At 39.8% G+C, this 14,229-nt stretch overlaps 1 protein-coding gene across 2 annotated transcripts in view; it reads right to left on the bottom strand.

Annotated features, from left to right (window-relative positions):
• Positions 1–14,229, bottom strand: part of LOC129002433 (low-density lipoprotein receptor-related protein 2) — a 374,692-nt gene that overhangs the window by 38,865 nt on the left and 321,598 nt on the right. For both annotated transcript variants that reach the window (XM_054430228.1, XM_054430229.1), the window contains 15 exons: positions 13,627–13,880; positions 13,033–13,277; positions 12,515–12,725; positions 11,559–11,818; positions 11,142–11,355; positions 10,152–10,291; positions 9,331–9,467; positions 8,745–8,922; positions 7,751–7,937; positions 6,801–7,003; positions 6,086–6,270; positions 5,205–5,505; positions 4,163–4,400; positions 3,177–3,361; positions 184–443 (listed from right to left, as the gene is read on the bottom strand). In XM_054430228.1, coding sequence (XP_054286203.1) covers positions 184–443; positions 3,177–3,361; positions 4,163–4,400; positions 5,205–5,505; positions 6,086–6,270; positions 6,801–7,003; positions 7,751–7,937; positions 8,745–8,922; positions 9,331–9,467; positions 10,152–10,291; positions 11,142–11,355; positions 11,559–11,818; positions 12,515–12,725; positions 13,033–13,277; positions 13,627–13,880 — 3,198 coding nt within the window. The remainder of the gene's footprint in view (positions 1–183; positions 444–3,176; positions 3,362–4,162; positions 4,401–5,204; positions 5,506–6,085; positions 6,271–6,800; positions 7,004–7,750; positions 7,938–8,744; positions 8,923–9,330; positions 9,468–10,151; positions 10,292–11,141; positions 11,356–11,558; positions 11,819–12,514; positions 12,726–13,032; positions 13,278–13,626; positions 13,881–14,229) is intronic.

Raw genomic sequence — 14,229 nt, 5'->3', positions numbered from 1 at the left:
GTTTACAGTAACTTATATTAAAATAAGGGTTTTGAATTGTATGAAGTCTTGTAAATAAATTTTCAACTGTAATATTTCAGGCTCTGATTAAATTTTTAAACAGTATTGATTTTCAATGTTTCATAACGTATTTAAATTATGAAAATCAATTCCTTATTTACTAAATAAAAATGCTAATCTTACCCCATGGAAGGATCGAGACACATTGACTTAGGTTTTGCCACAGATTCTGGTTTCCCATTGTTTGCCAATATGATTTTACGATGTTTGACTTTTCCGTCGACCTTGATAACCTCCAAGTTGGAGGCGAGTCTGTTCCCGATGTACAGGTTGCGTCCAAGCCAATCAAATGCGATTGCGTACGGCGCTCCTGTCATGCCAGAATCCTTCGACAAGAACTCAGTCTTGTTCCCACCACGGTATGGAGTTGTGTAAATTGTGCACTGAAACAATGGAAATTTGTTATTCGCTTAGTTGAACTCACTAATTAGGATCAACTATTTCGTCATGATTTAAAAAAATAATGTTTTAACCATAGGAATGCTGAATGAAGTATATATATGAAATATGGGACTTAATTGTCTCCAAAGAAATAGTATTAAATATACAGAAGGTTTACTGATTCCAATGTTCAGTATTTACAAAAATGTTAAAGTAATTTTGTCGTGTACAAAACTGTAAAACCCAGAGCCAATTTAGTAAATAGGCCTGTTGGACCTCGGCATAGGGGAAATGCAGATTTTATGTTTGTTTGGGCACAAGAGAAAAAAATTCCTGGTAAAGAGGGGACGAAGGTTTGGTGCAAATATGTCTCAGGCACATAATACCTCTAATGTGAACCGGGGTTTGCAATACAGACCAAATTATTATAATCCTCAACGATTTACTCCGCACAAATATGTATAAAAATTAGGGATGGACGGGTCCCAAAATTTCGGGAATTTTTCGGGAAAAAAATGTTCCCGATTATCGGGACGGGATTACATTTGACTCGGGAATTTTTCGGGACGGGATTTGGTCCGATCGTCAGCGATTTTTCCGCTTCGCGAGTGCCGATAACGCCGTTATTGCGAGATATAGGTCCGCGAACGCAGGAGACAAAGTCATTTCGACGATTACGCCGTGACCGCGGAGTCATAACGACGATCGCGCCGTGGCCGCGATTATTGGACCGACGATCGCACCGTGACCGCGAGTCATAACGACGATCGGGCTGTGACCGCGGAGTCATACCGACAGTCACGCCGTGACCGCGGAGTCATAACGACGATCGCGCCGTGACCGCGAAGTCCTACCGACGATCGCGCTGTGACCACGAGTCATACCGACGATCACGCCGTGACCGCGAGTCATACCGACAATCACGCCGTGACCGCGGAGTCCTACCGACGATCGCGCCGTGGCCGCGATTATTGGACCGACGATCGCACCGTGACCGCGATCGGGCCGTGACCGCGAAGTCCTACCGACGATCGCGCTGTGACCACGAGTCATACAGACGATCACGCCGTGACCGCGAGTCATACCGACAATCGCGCCGTGACCGCGGAGTCCTACCGACGATCGCGCCGTTACCGCGGAGTCATACTGACGATCATGCCGTGATGGTGAGTCATACCGACGATCACGACGTGACCGCGGAGTCCTACCGACGATAACCCCGTGACCGCGGAGTCATACCGACGATCGCGCCGTGACCACGAGTCATACCGACGATCGCGCCGTGACCGCGAGTCATGACGACGATCGCGCCGTGACCGTGGAGTCATACCGACGACAACCCCATAACCGCGAGTCATGACGACGATCGCGCCGTGACCGCGGAGTCATACCGACAGTCACGCCTTGACCGCCGAGTCATAACGACGATCGCGCTGTGACCGCGAAGTCCTACCGACGATCGCGCTGTGACCACGAGTCATACCGACGATCACGCCGTGACCGCGAGTCATACCGACAATCACGCCGTGACCGCGGAGTCCTACCGACGATCGCGCCGTGGCCGCGATTATTGGACCGACGATCGCACCGTGACCGCGATCGGGCCGTGACTGCGAAGTCCTACCGACGATCGCGCTGTGACCACGAGTCATACAGACGATCACGCCGTGACCGCGGAGTCCTACCGACGATCGCGCCGTTACCGCGGAGTCATACTGACGATCATGCCGTGATGGTGAGTCATACCGACGATCACGACGTGACCGCGGAGTCCTACCGACGATAACCCCGTGACCGCGGAGTCACACCGACGATCGCGCCGTGACCACGAGTCATACCGACGATCGCGCCGTGACCGCGAGTCATGACGACGATCGCGCCGTGACCGTGGAGTCATACCGACGACAACCCCATAACCGCGAGTCATGACGACGATCGCGCCGTGACCGCGGAGTCATAACGACGATCGCGCCGTGACCGCGAAGTCCTACCGACGATCGCGCTGTGACCACGAGTCATACCAACGATCACGCCGTGACCGCGAGTCATACCGACAATCACGCCGTGACCGCGGAGTCATACCGACGATATCCCCGTGACCGCGGAGTCATACCGACGATCGCGCTGTGACCGCGAGTCATACCGACGATCGCGCCGTGACCGCGAGTCATACCGACGATCGCGCCGTGACCGCGAGTCATACCGACGATCGCGCCGTGACCGCGAGTCATTACGACGATCGCGCCGTGACCGTGGAGTCATACCGACAATAACCCCGTGACCGCGGAGTCATACCGACGATCGCGCCGTGACCGCGAGTCATGACGACGATCGCGCCGTGACCCGCGAGTCACAAGTTTCTATAGGTACCTGTAAATTGTTACCCATTTTTTTGTTTTTATAGATCAGTGCCACAAATGGTAAAAATTGATTTCGTATGTCGTTTTTGGTAACTGCAATACAGTACTTTCTTTTTATGCACAGAAAAAAATCCCGTCTCGTCCCGTCCCGAAAATCGGGAAGGAAATAAAAATCCCGTCCCGTCCCGTCCCGAACTAAAAATTCAATCCCGTCCATCCCTAATAAAAATCTTTTCTTTTTCAGAAAACAAGATTATTTATCCTTTTAAATAAACTAATAATAACTAGCTCCAACTTACCATGCTTAAAAATGTTCAAAACCAATTAAAAATTTAATCTTATACAAATTAACTTGTTGAATTGAGCTTTACTTACATTTTCATCGTCATCCTCCTTGCCTTCGACCCAGAACAGCATCTCGCTCTTGCGGTCAAACTCAATCTGTATTCCATTCTCAATGCCGACAATGGGAGTGAGATACCCGCTGGTCTTGTCTCCTGGAGTCAGACTCACGTCTACGATCTGCATACCCTTCATCAACACCAGGAACGAGGTCTCCTCTGCAAGAGAAATCAGGGTTAGGAAGTTAGAAGAAACTTTTAAACTAAAAATGATTATCAACAACAACACTTCAGCATCTATAATCCCAGGTGATATGAATCATTCTGGTAAAAGAGTATCAAGAGTAATAAAAAGATTTACAAAACATAATTTACATGAAACATTGGATTTAAATGTTTCAGTCTCTTGATCACTTGTATACAAATAAAAATTTTGGATTACCTTAAGTAACTGATCCACGTTTAACATGAAAAAACAGGATCATCATTTTATGACAGTTACTACTTTGAAGAATTAAATTACAGTGATGACATTTACGGACCGTGATAAAAAAGAAGAAAATTATATTAATGAAATTAGGATTTTAAGCTCATTAGTAGTTACAATCTGTTTACAATCTTAGAGAATCAGTGAACTTTGTTCTAAGATTTGATAATAGGGTATGAAAAAGAGTTTGAATTGATACAAGAATACTTCAGAACTATCAGGTAATGAGGGTAGGGGCAAAAACACCCCATAGGGAAGGGTTAGGGAGGGGGTGGAGGGTAGGGTTTTATGAAAGATTGAGTGAAGATACGAAGATAGCTCAGTTGAGGAATCTAGAAAGATATCAAATGTAGTCTAGTTCTCAATTGGATGGAGATGGGAGATAAAATTACCGTGTATTATCAAACTAGTGAAAGAAATTAGATTGGTCGACCAAAACCTAAAACCAATTTAAACTGCTGATGATGAATGGTAAGGTATTACCTTTCTTTACATAGGCTGCAAATAAAAAAGAAAAGAAAATATCCTTTCACCTTCAATACACCTGAATCCATCAACGCGGAAGCCCGGTTTGCACTTGCAGGTGAACCCTTGAGGATCGGACGGAGAGAGCAGACAGAGCTGAGAGCACGTGGGGTAGCGAGGGTCAAGACAAGGGTTGGGGGACTTGGGCTGCAGCGAGGGATGATGTACGTGGATACTGAGGGGCTGAGAAATCAGGTGGGAAACCACTGTCTGGTTCTTGCCTCGGAACTTGTGCGCTGACAGTACCTGCGACAACAAACAAGAACGTGTGATTCATCAGGTAAATGATCTAGTTGTCAGTTTAAATGTCTTTTCTATAAAACCCATTGTATGTATCAATGAATTGTAGTCATAGTCATAACATCTTTAAAGATATTTATACTTTGTTTTATGTTTATGATTGACATTTTTGCTGTTCACAAGGGAAGGAACAGTATTTGACCCAAGAAATTATAGCATTCTGAAAGAAAAATAGTTATTAAAGGCATACGATGGAAAAAGTAAATATTGGTTCCAATTGACTGACTTCAGTTATTAAAGCAGGCATGGTATCTAATGGACCATACTGTAGCAAGGAAAAAGTTAAAATACACCTTTCTACAAAGTTGCTATTATTGAAATGTATTTTTCTTTGTTATTTATTTATCATGATAATAGATGGAAACATAACAGATTATATAGGGTCCAAAGTCTCAATGATTTACGTTTCAGTTGGGTAGTTAGTTAACTAACTAAGAGGTAAAATTTATTAACATAAAATGACAAGTGAAATGAATCGTATCCAACAGCAGTACATTATGTTAATTTGTTAGACTTTAAGTCACAAATGCATTAAGGGGAAAACTTTTGAACTCAAAACCCCAGAGACATATATGGGATCTGTTGATGGCTCAAATATACTGAAACCTTTTATATTCTAAAAACTAGCTACAACTTTATAGGAATACCATATCTACTTCACTGAAGGGAATAATGAATATATGATCAAACTTGCCAAAATTGTTCCTATCAGCTTGAAAACAAAGTAAAACAACACAATGTACAACTTACTCTATTCAGCTGACGATCTGTCCAGTAAATAGTGTCCTCGAAGACCGTGATAGAGTGTGGATGCAACAGATAATGACTACCAGCCACCACCTGTTGTCGTCCGCTGCCGTTGTAGTTGCAGAAATCTATAAAGTCTAGCTTGGAGTCTGCAAAGTAGATCCTCTGGTTGGCAATGTCCAAAGTCAGACCGTTGGGCCAGTAGATCTTGGTGCTGATGATGACAGATCGGTTGGTTCCATCCATACCCACCCTCTCGATACGGGGGTTCTCTCCCCAGTCAGTCCAGAAAAGCCAACGAGCACTGGAACATAATATGGTTTTTAGATGAACCGTATGAACTAATAAACTGTAGTGGATTATTATTTAGGTTTGACCCAATTGGCAAGCATTATGGTTATCACCTGATTTTACAGATAACTAATTACTAATTAAGGATAGTCAAGCAGGTAATTTATTTTTATGAGCAATAAGGCTTGGGAGTAGGGGTGTCCAATGCATCGAAATTCCGATTCAATTTAAATATGAATATACGGCAGTCAAAATAACGATTCAATTCATGCAGGAAGAGGCCGATTATAAGGAGATATGTAGTGTGACATTGTCAAGCCATACAAGATACCTATTCCATATTCCGGCAAGGTTTCAACTAGGTTACCTCATTGATGGAATGATCTAAGACAATGTAAAATAGTTGAGTAAGGGTTGCTTGCGTTTTGCAGGATTTACAAAGAAACATATACAAATCACAAATCTATTGCTAGGTACTAAATGTAGTAGAAACTATCTTGAGCTTATTGAAATCTTCACATAATAGCTGAAACAGCAACTACCATTTCTGAACATAAGAAAACTGTTTGACCCTTAGTTTCAAATTAACTCACTTAGGACTGGGGTCAAGCATCATTCCTCGCGGCTGTGTGATGTTTTCTTTCAGCAGAACAACTCTGTTAGAACCGTTTTCTGTTGCCACTTCGATGGAGTTCAGACGAGAGTCTAGCCAGTAAAGATTGCCTCCCACCCAATCGTAGGCTAGTCCTTCTACCAAGTCAAGTCCAGTGGATATCACCTGAAAGATATTTTAATTTAAATATAAAAAAAAGGTTTACATTTCTATGCTTTCAATCTTATAATTGTTTAGCTAGAAAAATAAAACTCTGGAAGAAGAGAAGCATAAATTATTCTGGCATAGGAAGGCTTGCCTATAAATGATTAAGTCACCCAGTTGGATAATCATTCACATTGGTTAGCAAAGGATAATCAGATGTTTTAATACCAGAGAAGGCATTACCTACCATACGGCAGTATATCACAGGAAATCGCCTTGGTAATCACAAGACGTTTACCCGCTAAAACAGCTGATCACATTTTTTTCCAAGCTAAATTTGTTTTACAACGCTACTGATAGTGCACAATGACAACAGCCATTAGTTACTCTTTGAAGGTATTATGAACTCAAAAGTTTGTATAAAGGAAGTAATAGATGGATGACTACCAAATTTTTTCCAATGAATATTTTGATGTTGGCTGGCCAAAATTAACACTCAATTAAATTGTTTCCATACATCACACACACAACTAAGTACTCAAGTTACTCACCACTTGCGGTTCGCTACCACGGTCCAGTCGAGAGATCTTCTTGAGCTTCATGTCCGACCAGAAGATGGTGCCAGTGTGCATGTTGGAGGCTGTGGCGACAACGTTCTCCACGACTATCGGCACTCTCTCTAGTCCTTGGTCCTTTAGGTCTGCGATCAGGATTGAGTGACGGTTGGAGATGATCAAGAAGGCTGCACTGTGGTCTGTAAAACAATTTGGTAATTTTGAGTACTAAGGTTTCATTGGTAAAAAAAAACTATTTAGAGAAGTCGGAAGTCTCTTGATAGATTTTTTTACAATCGAGAAGTGATCTTTACAAACCGAATTTTTTAGGATATTATAAAAAAACTAACAAATTAAGAAGGAGGAGTGTCTCTGGTTTTTTCCTACCGTTGTTAAGTAATTGATTAGTGTTTTTGATAGGATCTTTATTTCTGGTTTTAAATACCATGCAGATTGTTGTGTGGTTTTCATTTTGTAATTTTTCCAGCTTTAGCGGGATTTGTGTACTAATTTTTCTATGTTTTATGTACCTTTTAATATTTTTCGGATCTAAGAAAAAATTTTGTGTTTTTCACTAATCAAGATAAAGAATGTAGGTAATAACTTATATCACATAAATTTTTCATCACACAAAAAACAAACAATGGAAATTGATTTGTTACAATATTAAGTACAAAAAGTTTTCTGTACCTTCTTTGTTCAAATTAAAATTTGGTAAAGCGGTAATTAAATTAAATATTTTCAATTTTCTGTTAGGAATGGAAACAAAAAGTAAAGCCAAATGAACTCTTTTAAAATCATAAACCTCATGTCCTTAAAACAGATTTAATTTCTGTTACTCACTATTTAGAAAAATATTATCATCAGAATTTCAAAAGGTTACAATAGCACATTCTGAAGCTAAAGATAAAGTAACTTGTTGTGGAGTAACCTTTAATCAAACTTACTGAGAGCTTTGCAAGTGTGGTTGTCCCTCTCCAGTAGGTATCCGTCATTGCAGGTGCAGACGTAACTACCCTTAGTGTTGGTACACACTTGTGAACACAAGCCTGGCGGAGAACACTCGTCAACGTCCTGGCACGTGACGGTGTCGTTGGACAGAGTCTCACCGTGGGGACACGTACATAGAGCACCCTGCGGAAATACAGTTACAGTTACAGTTGGATGGATAACTAAGCAGTTTTACCTTTAAACTCTATGCACTATAATTAGGAATTTAACTATACCTTTTTATATCACATTTTCCCTCATCGCATATCACATATCAGTTTCAATTTTATTTTTTATATACCTATCAAAAAATTGCAAAATGCCTAAGATGTTATGCAAATCAAAAAGAATGTACCAATCCTGCCAACTTCCACTAAAACTGTCAACCATTTATTTTATGTAGGTTGCTTTTCAAGTAAAACTCTTGACTCAGATAGGCCACCAAACTCTTTGTGAGTTCTCTAGACCTAACTGAAATGGGAATGGAACTCTCAAGCTAATATTCTGTATGCTAGCCAGTAAGGCAAGACCTTAAAACGCCCAGCCTTTGACCAGACCTATAGCTTTTGGTATGCCAAAAGTAAAAAGTAGTACAGTAGTTCTGAGCTAGACTCCTAGATTTTTAGAACATTTTGTATTGCTTTTAGCAATTTTTCATGTGTTTTGATTGCATAGAATATTGTAAGAGAAAGTTTGGTTATGTTTTTCTTGAGTCCAATATATCAGACTAAGGAGCTACCTTGGCATCTTACTTTTTCCACTAAAACAGCGTTGTCACAATTTTCTATCATTATATTCCTTCTTGTGATGCAACAGAAGTCGTGCAATCCATCTTTATACTATTTTTAAACAGTTTTAACGAGAATTAAAATTTTACGATTAGGGATTATATAAAATAAAGTGTCAATTAAACAGACTAATAACATCTATAGTCCAAAAAGTGCTACTCACAACTGGGGTTTCCACACATCCGTTTGAGCACTGTCCAGACTTCTGCCCACATTCGTTCAGGTCACATCCTGGACCTTCATCAGCTCCGTTCGGACAGTCCGGCTTCCCATTGCAAACTCCGGACAGTTTGATACAGCGGTCCGTGACTCCCGGACACTTCCACTCATCCGACTCACATCTGAAACAGTTGAAAATGTTATTTAAATTGCAAATATGTTTGGAAATATATTTTACTTTTCCTAATGTTATTATCTTAGTTTTGAGCAATATTAATGACTCAAAACCGGATTTAGTGTGAATGGCAGGGTCACTGATGGTATAGAGCAAAATGGTCGGAGAAACATAGGGCTTCAAGCCGGGCTCTCATCACTGCCTTAAGACCTGACATGACACATTTGCTCGTATACTGGCTCAAGATGGATTTGGTATCATCAGTGACAGATGTGGCTGTCGTTCTTAAGACATCACTGGTGCAATGAGTAGCTGTCTGGGATATCCTGTAAACTGTCTTTTGACGAAGAACTAATTTATCATTTATCTGCACATCAAGGTTACTGTGAGCACTTAGTGTTTAGCCTGGATTTACCTGATGCCTGGAGATTTGCAAGCGTGTCTCTCATCTTCATCGCTCCCATCTCCGCAGTCATCCCGGCCGTCACAGATATACGCCTTGAATACACACTGGGAGTTGTTGCATTTGAAGTAGCCCATCTGGCACGCCACCTGTGAATGGACAGAAAACATCAGATTATGGGAGGATTATTTTGAGTATAAATTATATAGTGTTTTAGTTTTACATAATAATTAATATATTGACGTAAACTTTAACGACAAACTTTTACGAGACATTAAAAATTTTTCGTTGCTCTTAAAAGGGAGTAACATTGTTTTACCGACTGTACTCTTTCAGCTGTATTTCATATTCTAATCCATCAAAACTTGAGTGACAGGTAGGCCTATTTAATGTTTTTGACAGAATCAAGTGACAAATGCCATTTTGCTACAATAGATATCTATACTTTTATTATTTGTCTTTTCTTTTTTCATTAAACCATTAAAATTAAGGGTCAGTTATAGAGGTTTGTATTTGTCAAGTTTCAAAAGCTTAGGTTGCCCTAAAAATAACTTGCTTTGGAATAATTGTTTAAATATGTAGGCAAAAAAAAATTACAATGGTGTTCTTTCTTTCATGGTACACTAGGGTTTAGGATTCTCTAAAAATCATCATAGAAGAATTGTACCTAGGCTATCCAACAATTTTCTACCAACGTTCATAATATCATACAAACTATAAATCCCAGCAATTTTGTACTGAGTTCAAAATCGACCTATATTTGTCAAACTTCCTCTTCTGTAACTAATTCTACATAACAACTGTAAAACTATAACCACAAAGAAAGTGTTTACCTCCCCACATGTAGGAGGTTCATCAGACTCGTCATCACAGTCAGGAGTGCCATCGCAGTGCCAAGCCTTGGGGATGCAGATGCCAGACTTCTCACACTTGAACTGCTTCTCACTGTCACAAGTGTTGGGGGCAAGAGTAGCTGCAACAACATTGGCAAGTGATAGAGACACTGGAAATCGTAGACAGGAGTTTGTTTCTTGGTTGAAAAAGTATAGATTAGAGATTAAATTAACTACTTCTTTTATTGAAGCAAATATTAGGACCACATTATATTTCTAACAGTTTATATCCAAATTGTAAAATCTGATGCTAATAAAATAAGTTCTGTCGATTGTTTGTGTCAAAACTTTGCTGATACTACTATTGAAATATTTTCTAAACATAAACCAATATATTTTAGTACTTTAGTAAGGTGTCATATTGGTTTGGTTTTTTTATCTACAAGGGAGCAACGGTGTAAACATTTTAGTTACCAAGAAACTAACTTTTATTTACGATACTAATTTAATTTGTGATGTTAGTCTTTTACTCTGACATTTTTGATTCAAAATGTATTGTTCTCTTAAATATTAGATAATGTCAGATACTATCCCTAAGATTAACCATACAAGCATACAAATTAACATGTTTTCAAATATTTTTTAAGAGGTAGCCGGCCTCTTTTAGCCTTGGATTTTTCCTGTCCATATAGGCCCCGAGCCTGTGCATGGAGGACATCCAGCAAAGCAATCTGTACAGTACATGTGTTGAATAAAATATAGTGGCAGGTGACAGGACACAGAATGTCATCGCAGCTATGGATCCGAAGACTGATGCTATCCCGACTAAACCATCGACTCATCAAACTATGAAGAAAACTTAATCCCTGATACAAATAACAAACAAACTCTACTGATTTCCAATTTTATCGTAAACAAATTAAGAAAAATTTTACAACTATTACAAATAAAGAGTAAAAGTAAACAAGGATAAAATAAAAATTGACTTACCACATCCGAGTTCATCACTTCCGTCATTACAGTCGAGGATTCCATCACACTTGTAGGTCTCTTGCACACACTGACGCAGATCTGCACACTTGAACTGTGTAGCGGAACATGTGATTGGTGGACATCCTTCTTCATCTTGGTTGTCAAAACAATCGTTGTCTCCATCACAGACCCAGGAATGAGGAATGCAGTGGCCAGATCTCGGACAAGTAAACTGTAACAAGAACCATTAGATTTTAAGGAAGCTGAGCAAAAAATAAATGGTCACAAAGATCGGGAGTGGTAGGTTAGGTAGTACTTAAAATGACCTACAACTAAAAAAATAATTTAGACCACATTTTCATTTACTTCTTACAAAAAAAAAAAAAAAGTTTAGCCGACTAGTTTCTTTACTGAAAAAGACTTTGACATCATTACCTGGAAGTAAGCGCACGTTTTCTCTGCGCAGAAATCTCCCTCGTCAGAACTATCACCACAATCGTTTTCCGAGTCACATTTCCAAGTAGAAGGTATGCATCTGCCGTTTTCGCAAAGGAACTGTGACGAGGAACAGGTTACATTTACGCAACCTGTTTCGTCACTGTAGTCGCCGCAATCATTCTCCGAATCACAGCGGAAAGTCATAGGAACACATCGTCCTGAAGAACACTGGAACTCTCCTGGTGCACACGTTGGCTCTGGAAATTAAGACATGAGTTGAAAAATAGACTAAGTGACTTTAAAAATTTTTGGTTGCTTTTGTTTTATTACCTCACAAAACTCCATGAGAAATGTATTGACTGAATGTCAGGCATGTGAACTGTTACAATACCTATTAGATTTTTAGGATGCTGCACCAAAAATAAATTTTATAAAATTAAAATTCCATTTATACAAATTGTAAATAAAGTCCAAATTGTATTTAGCCTCCCAACAAATAGTTTTACTTATTTTCTTTCGTCAAACCTAAAATTAAAGTCCAAATCAAGATTATGATACCAGTTACAAGGGCTTTTGAGGAAGTTGTGACTTAATAAGGAGGAAACTGCCAACCTACAGTAGAGGTTAACTAGAAGTACACTAGAGATATACTAGAGATACTAGAGGTTAATTGTATGAAGGACCATGAGGTCCTAAGTTCGCCTCAATAAAGAAGCATTTTCATTTCATTTCATTTAATTTTCATTTAATTTCAACCTGCTGGAGTGCTGATCCAAGTATCGTAGTAGTAGTACTGGGGTACTAGTGAAAACTTCAGTACATATTAAAACATTCAGAGATATTATATGTTTATCTCAATATGTGATGCTAATCAAAAACACCAAACCAAACTAAATCATTCCATTGTAGAGAAGTGTTCACTTTCTAAAATCATAATACAATTGTTTACTCACTGGTGCAGTTCTGCTCCTCGTCAGAGTTGTCGAGACAATCATCATCTCCATCACAGACCCAAGCCTTGGGTACGCAGCGCTGGTTGTTGCAGGTAAAGTCCCATTTGTTAGGACACGCTGTCACGGGTGGTTCAGCCTCCGGGTCGGAGATGCAAGTGCGTCCATCGCCTGACGGGTCTAGTTTCTCTCCGTAAGGACACCCACAATGCACCTATCAAGGAGGATTATCCGTTATACATATATCGGATTACTACTATAATTAAAGTGCAAGATGTTCCCATTTCAGTCAATGATGATAAATTATTTTTTTATGACAAACAAAAATATATAAAGCTACACTTGATTCACCACTCTGTTTTCAAGCAAATCATCTAGGTCAATATTTCCCCTTTTTTATAGAGGTTTCTGTTTTGTCTGTCCATGTATGTTTCATATCAGTATGTAATTGTATTTGAATGATGACAATGCTTAAACAAATGTTTATGGTGATAAGGGATGATTTAATTTGATTTGACAACCTTAAGTGTTGAGCCAATTCCAGTCTTGGTCGGGGAGGGGACAGCAAAGCAGAGTTTCTGACAGCCGCCATTGTTGTTGTAGCAGGGATGGCTGTTGTCTGCATCCTGTTCGCTCTTGGCGTACACCTTGACTCCGTACAAACGGTTGTTCTGCGACTCTCGCACCAGGATCTCCTCCTTGTCTCCGCTCAGTTTATGCAGCCGGATGATTGCGTCCAGTCGCCAGTCTGTGATGTACATCCAGTCTGCGAGAAACCAAATGTGTAAATTAATAAGGTCGACTGTACAAATTTGCTTACATAATGTACAAAGTAGTAAATAAACTAGTGATATGTGGCAACATCCATGACTGCTGCCATTTTGTAAACTCTCAATCACTTTATCTACAATTGAAATAGTCCCCCCAAGTGACGAAAGATTGTGTGTTCAGTGTGTCTTCTATAAAATCTATGGCCTACCTTCACTTCTTCAAGGTAAGCTAGCTTTCATCCTTCTTATCCTAAAATTTAAAATTCTGGCATAGAGCCTTTCCTTAAAAAAAACAAAAAAAAAAACAATATGTACAAGCTCAAGTGGGTGCACAACAAAACTTACCATTGTAGATGACAATTGAGAACGGATGTCGGATAAGTCTACTAGAGATCGTCCGTACGTCTGACCCATCCAGATTGCTGTGCTGCACATGATCCAGCAAAGCGTCACACCAGTAGAGACGATCTGCTCGGAAGTCCACAGACAGTCCGTTGGGCCAGCCGAGAGTCACGTTACGGAATACTATGAGGTTACTCCCGTCAGTGTGAGCTCTGCTGATGTTGGCAGGTCGATCCCACTCCGAGAAAAATATGAAGCTGAAAAAGATAGGTATATGAAAATATGCATGAAAAATTTTATTTTATGTATTTAAGAAGTGCATCTACAATAAAGTAACAAATACTTGGAGGAAAAGCTTGTTAAATAAATGTACATGTGCATTAGATGAGTTTACACAGAATAAGTGAGAGTTAAACACTTTTTGTGACAACCACGTATATTTATATTTGGTGTGATTTTTAATGTTTGTAAGGAAAACAAGACTTTGAATTGATTGCAAAAATGTTTCACAAAGGTAATTTAGGAGATTTGTGAGACATGTTGTATGTTTTTGTTTTCCCATAAACAGCTTAAAATGTTCACAACAATCACATACACTACGTAACA

The sequence above is a fragment of the Macrosteles quadrilineatus genome, unplaced genomic scaffold (genome assembly GCF_028750875.1).
Source record: "Macrosteles quadrilineatus isolate MER2022 unplaced genomic scaffold, UCM_ALF_1.0 Scaffold_9__3_contigs__length_116548681, whole genome shotgun sequence".
Lineage (NCBI taxonomy): Eukaryota > Metazoa > Arthropoda > Insecta > Hemiptera > Cicadellidae > Macrosteles > Macrosteles quadrilineatus.
Note: the sequence above shows the minus strand (reverse complement) of the source record. Positions and strands in the feature narration are given on the sequence as shown.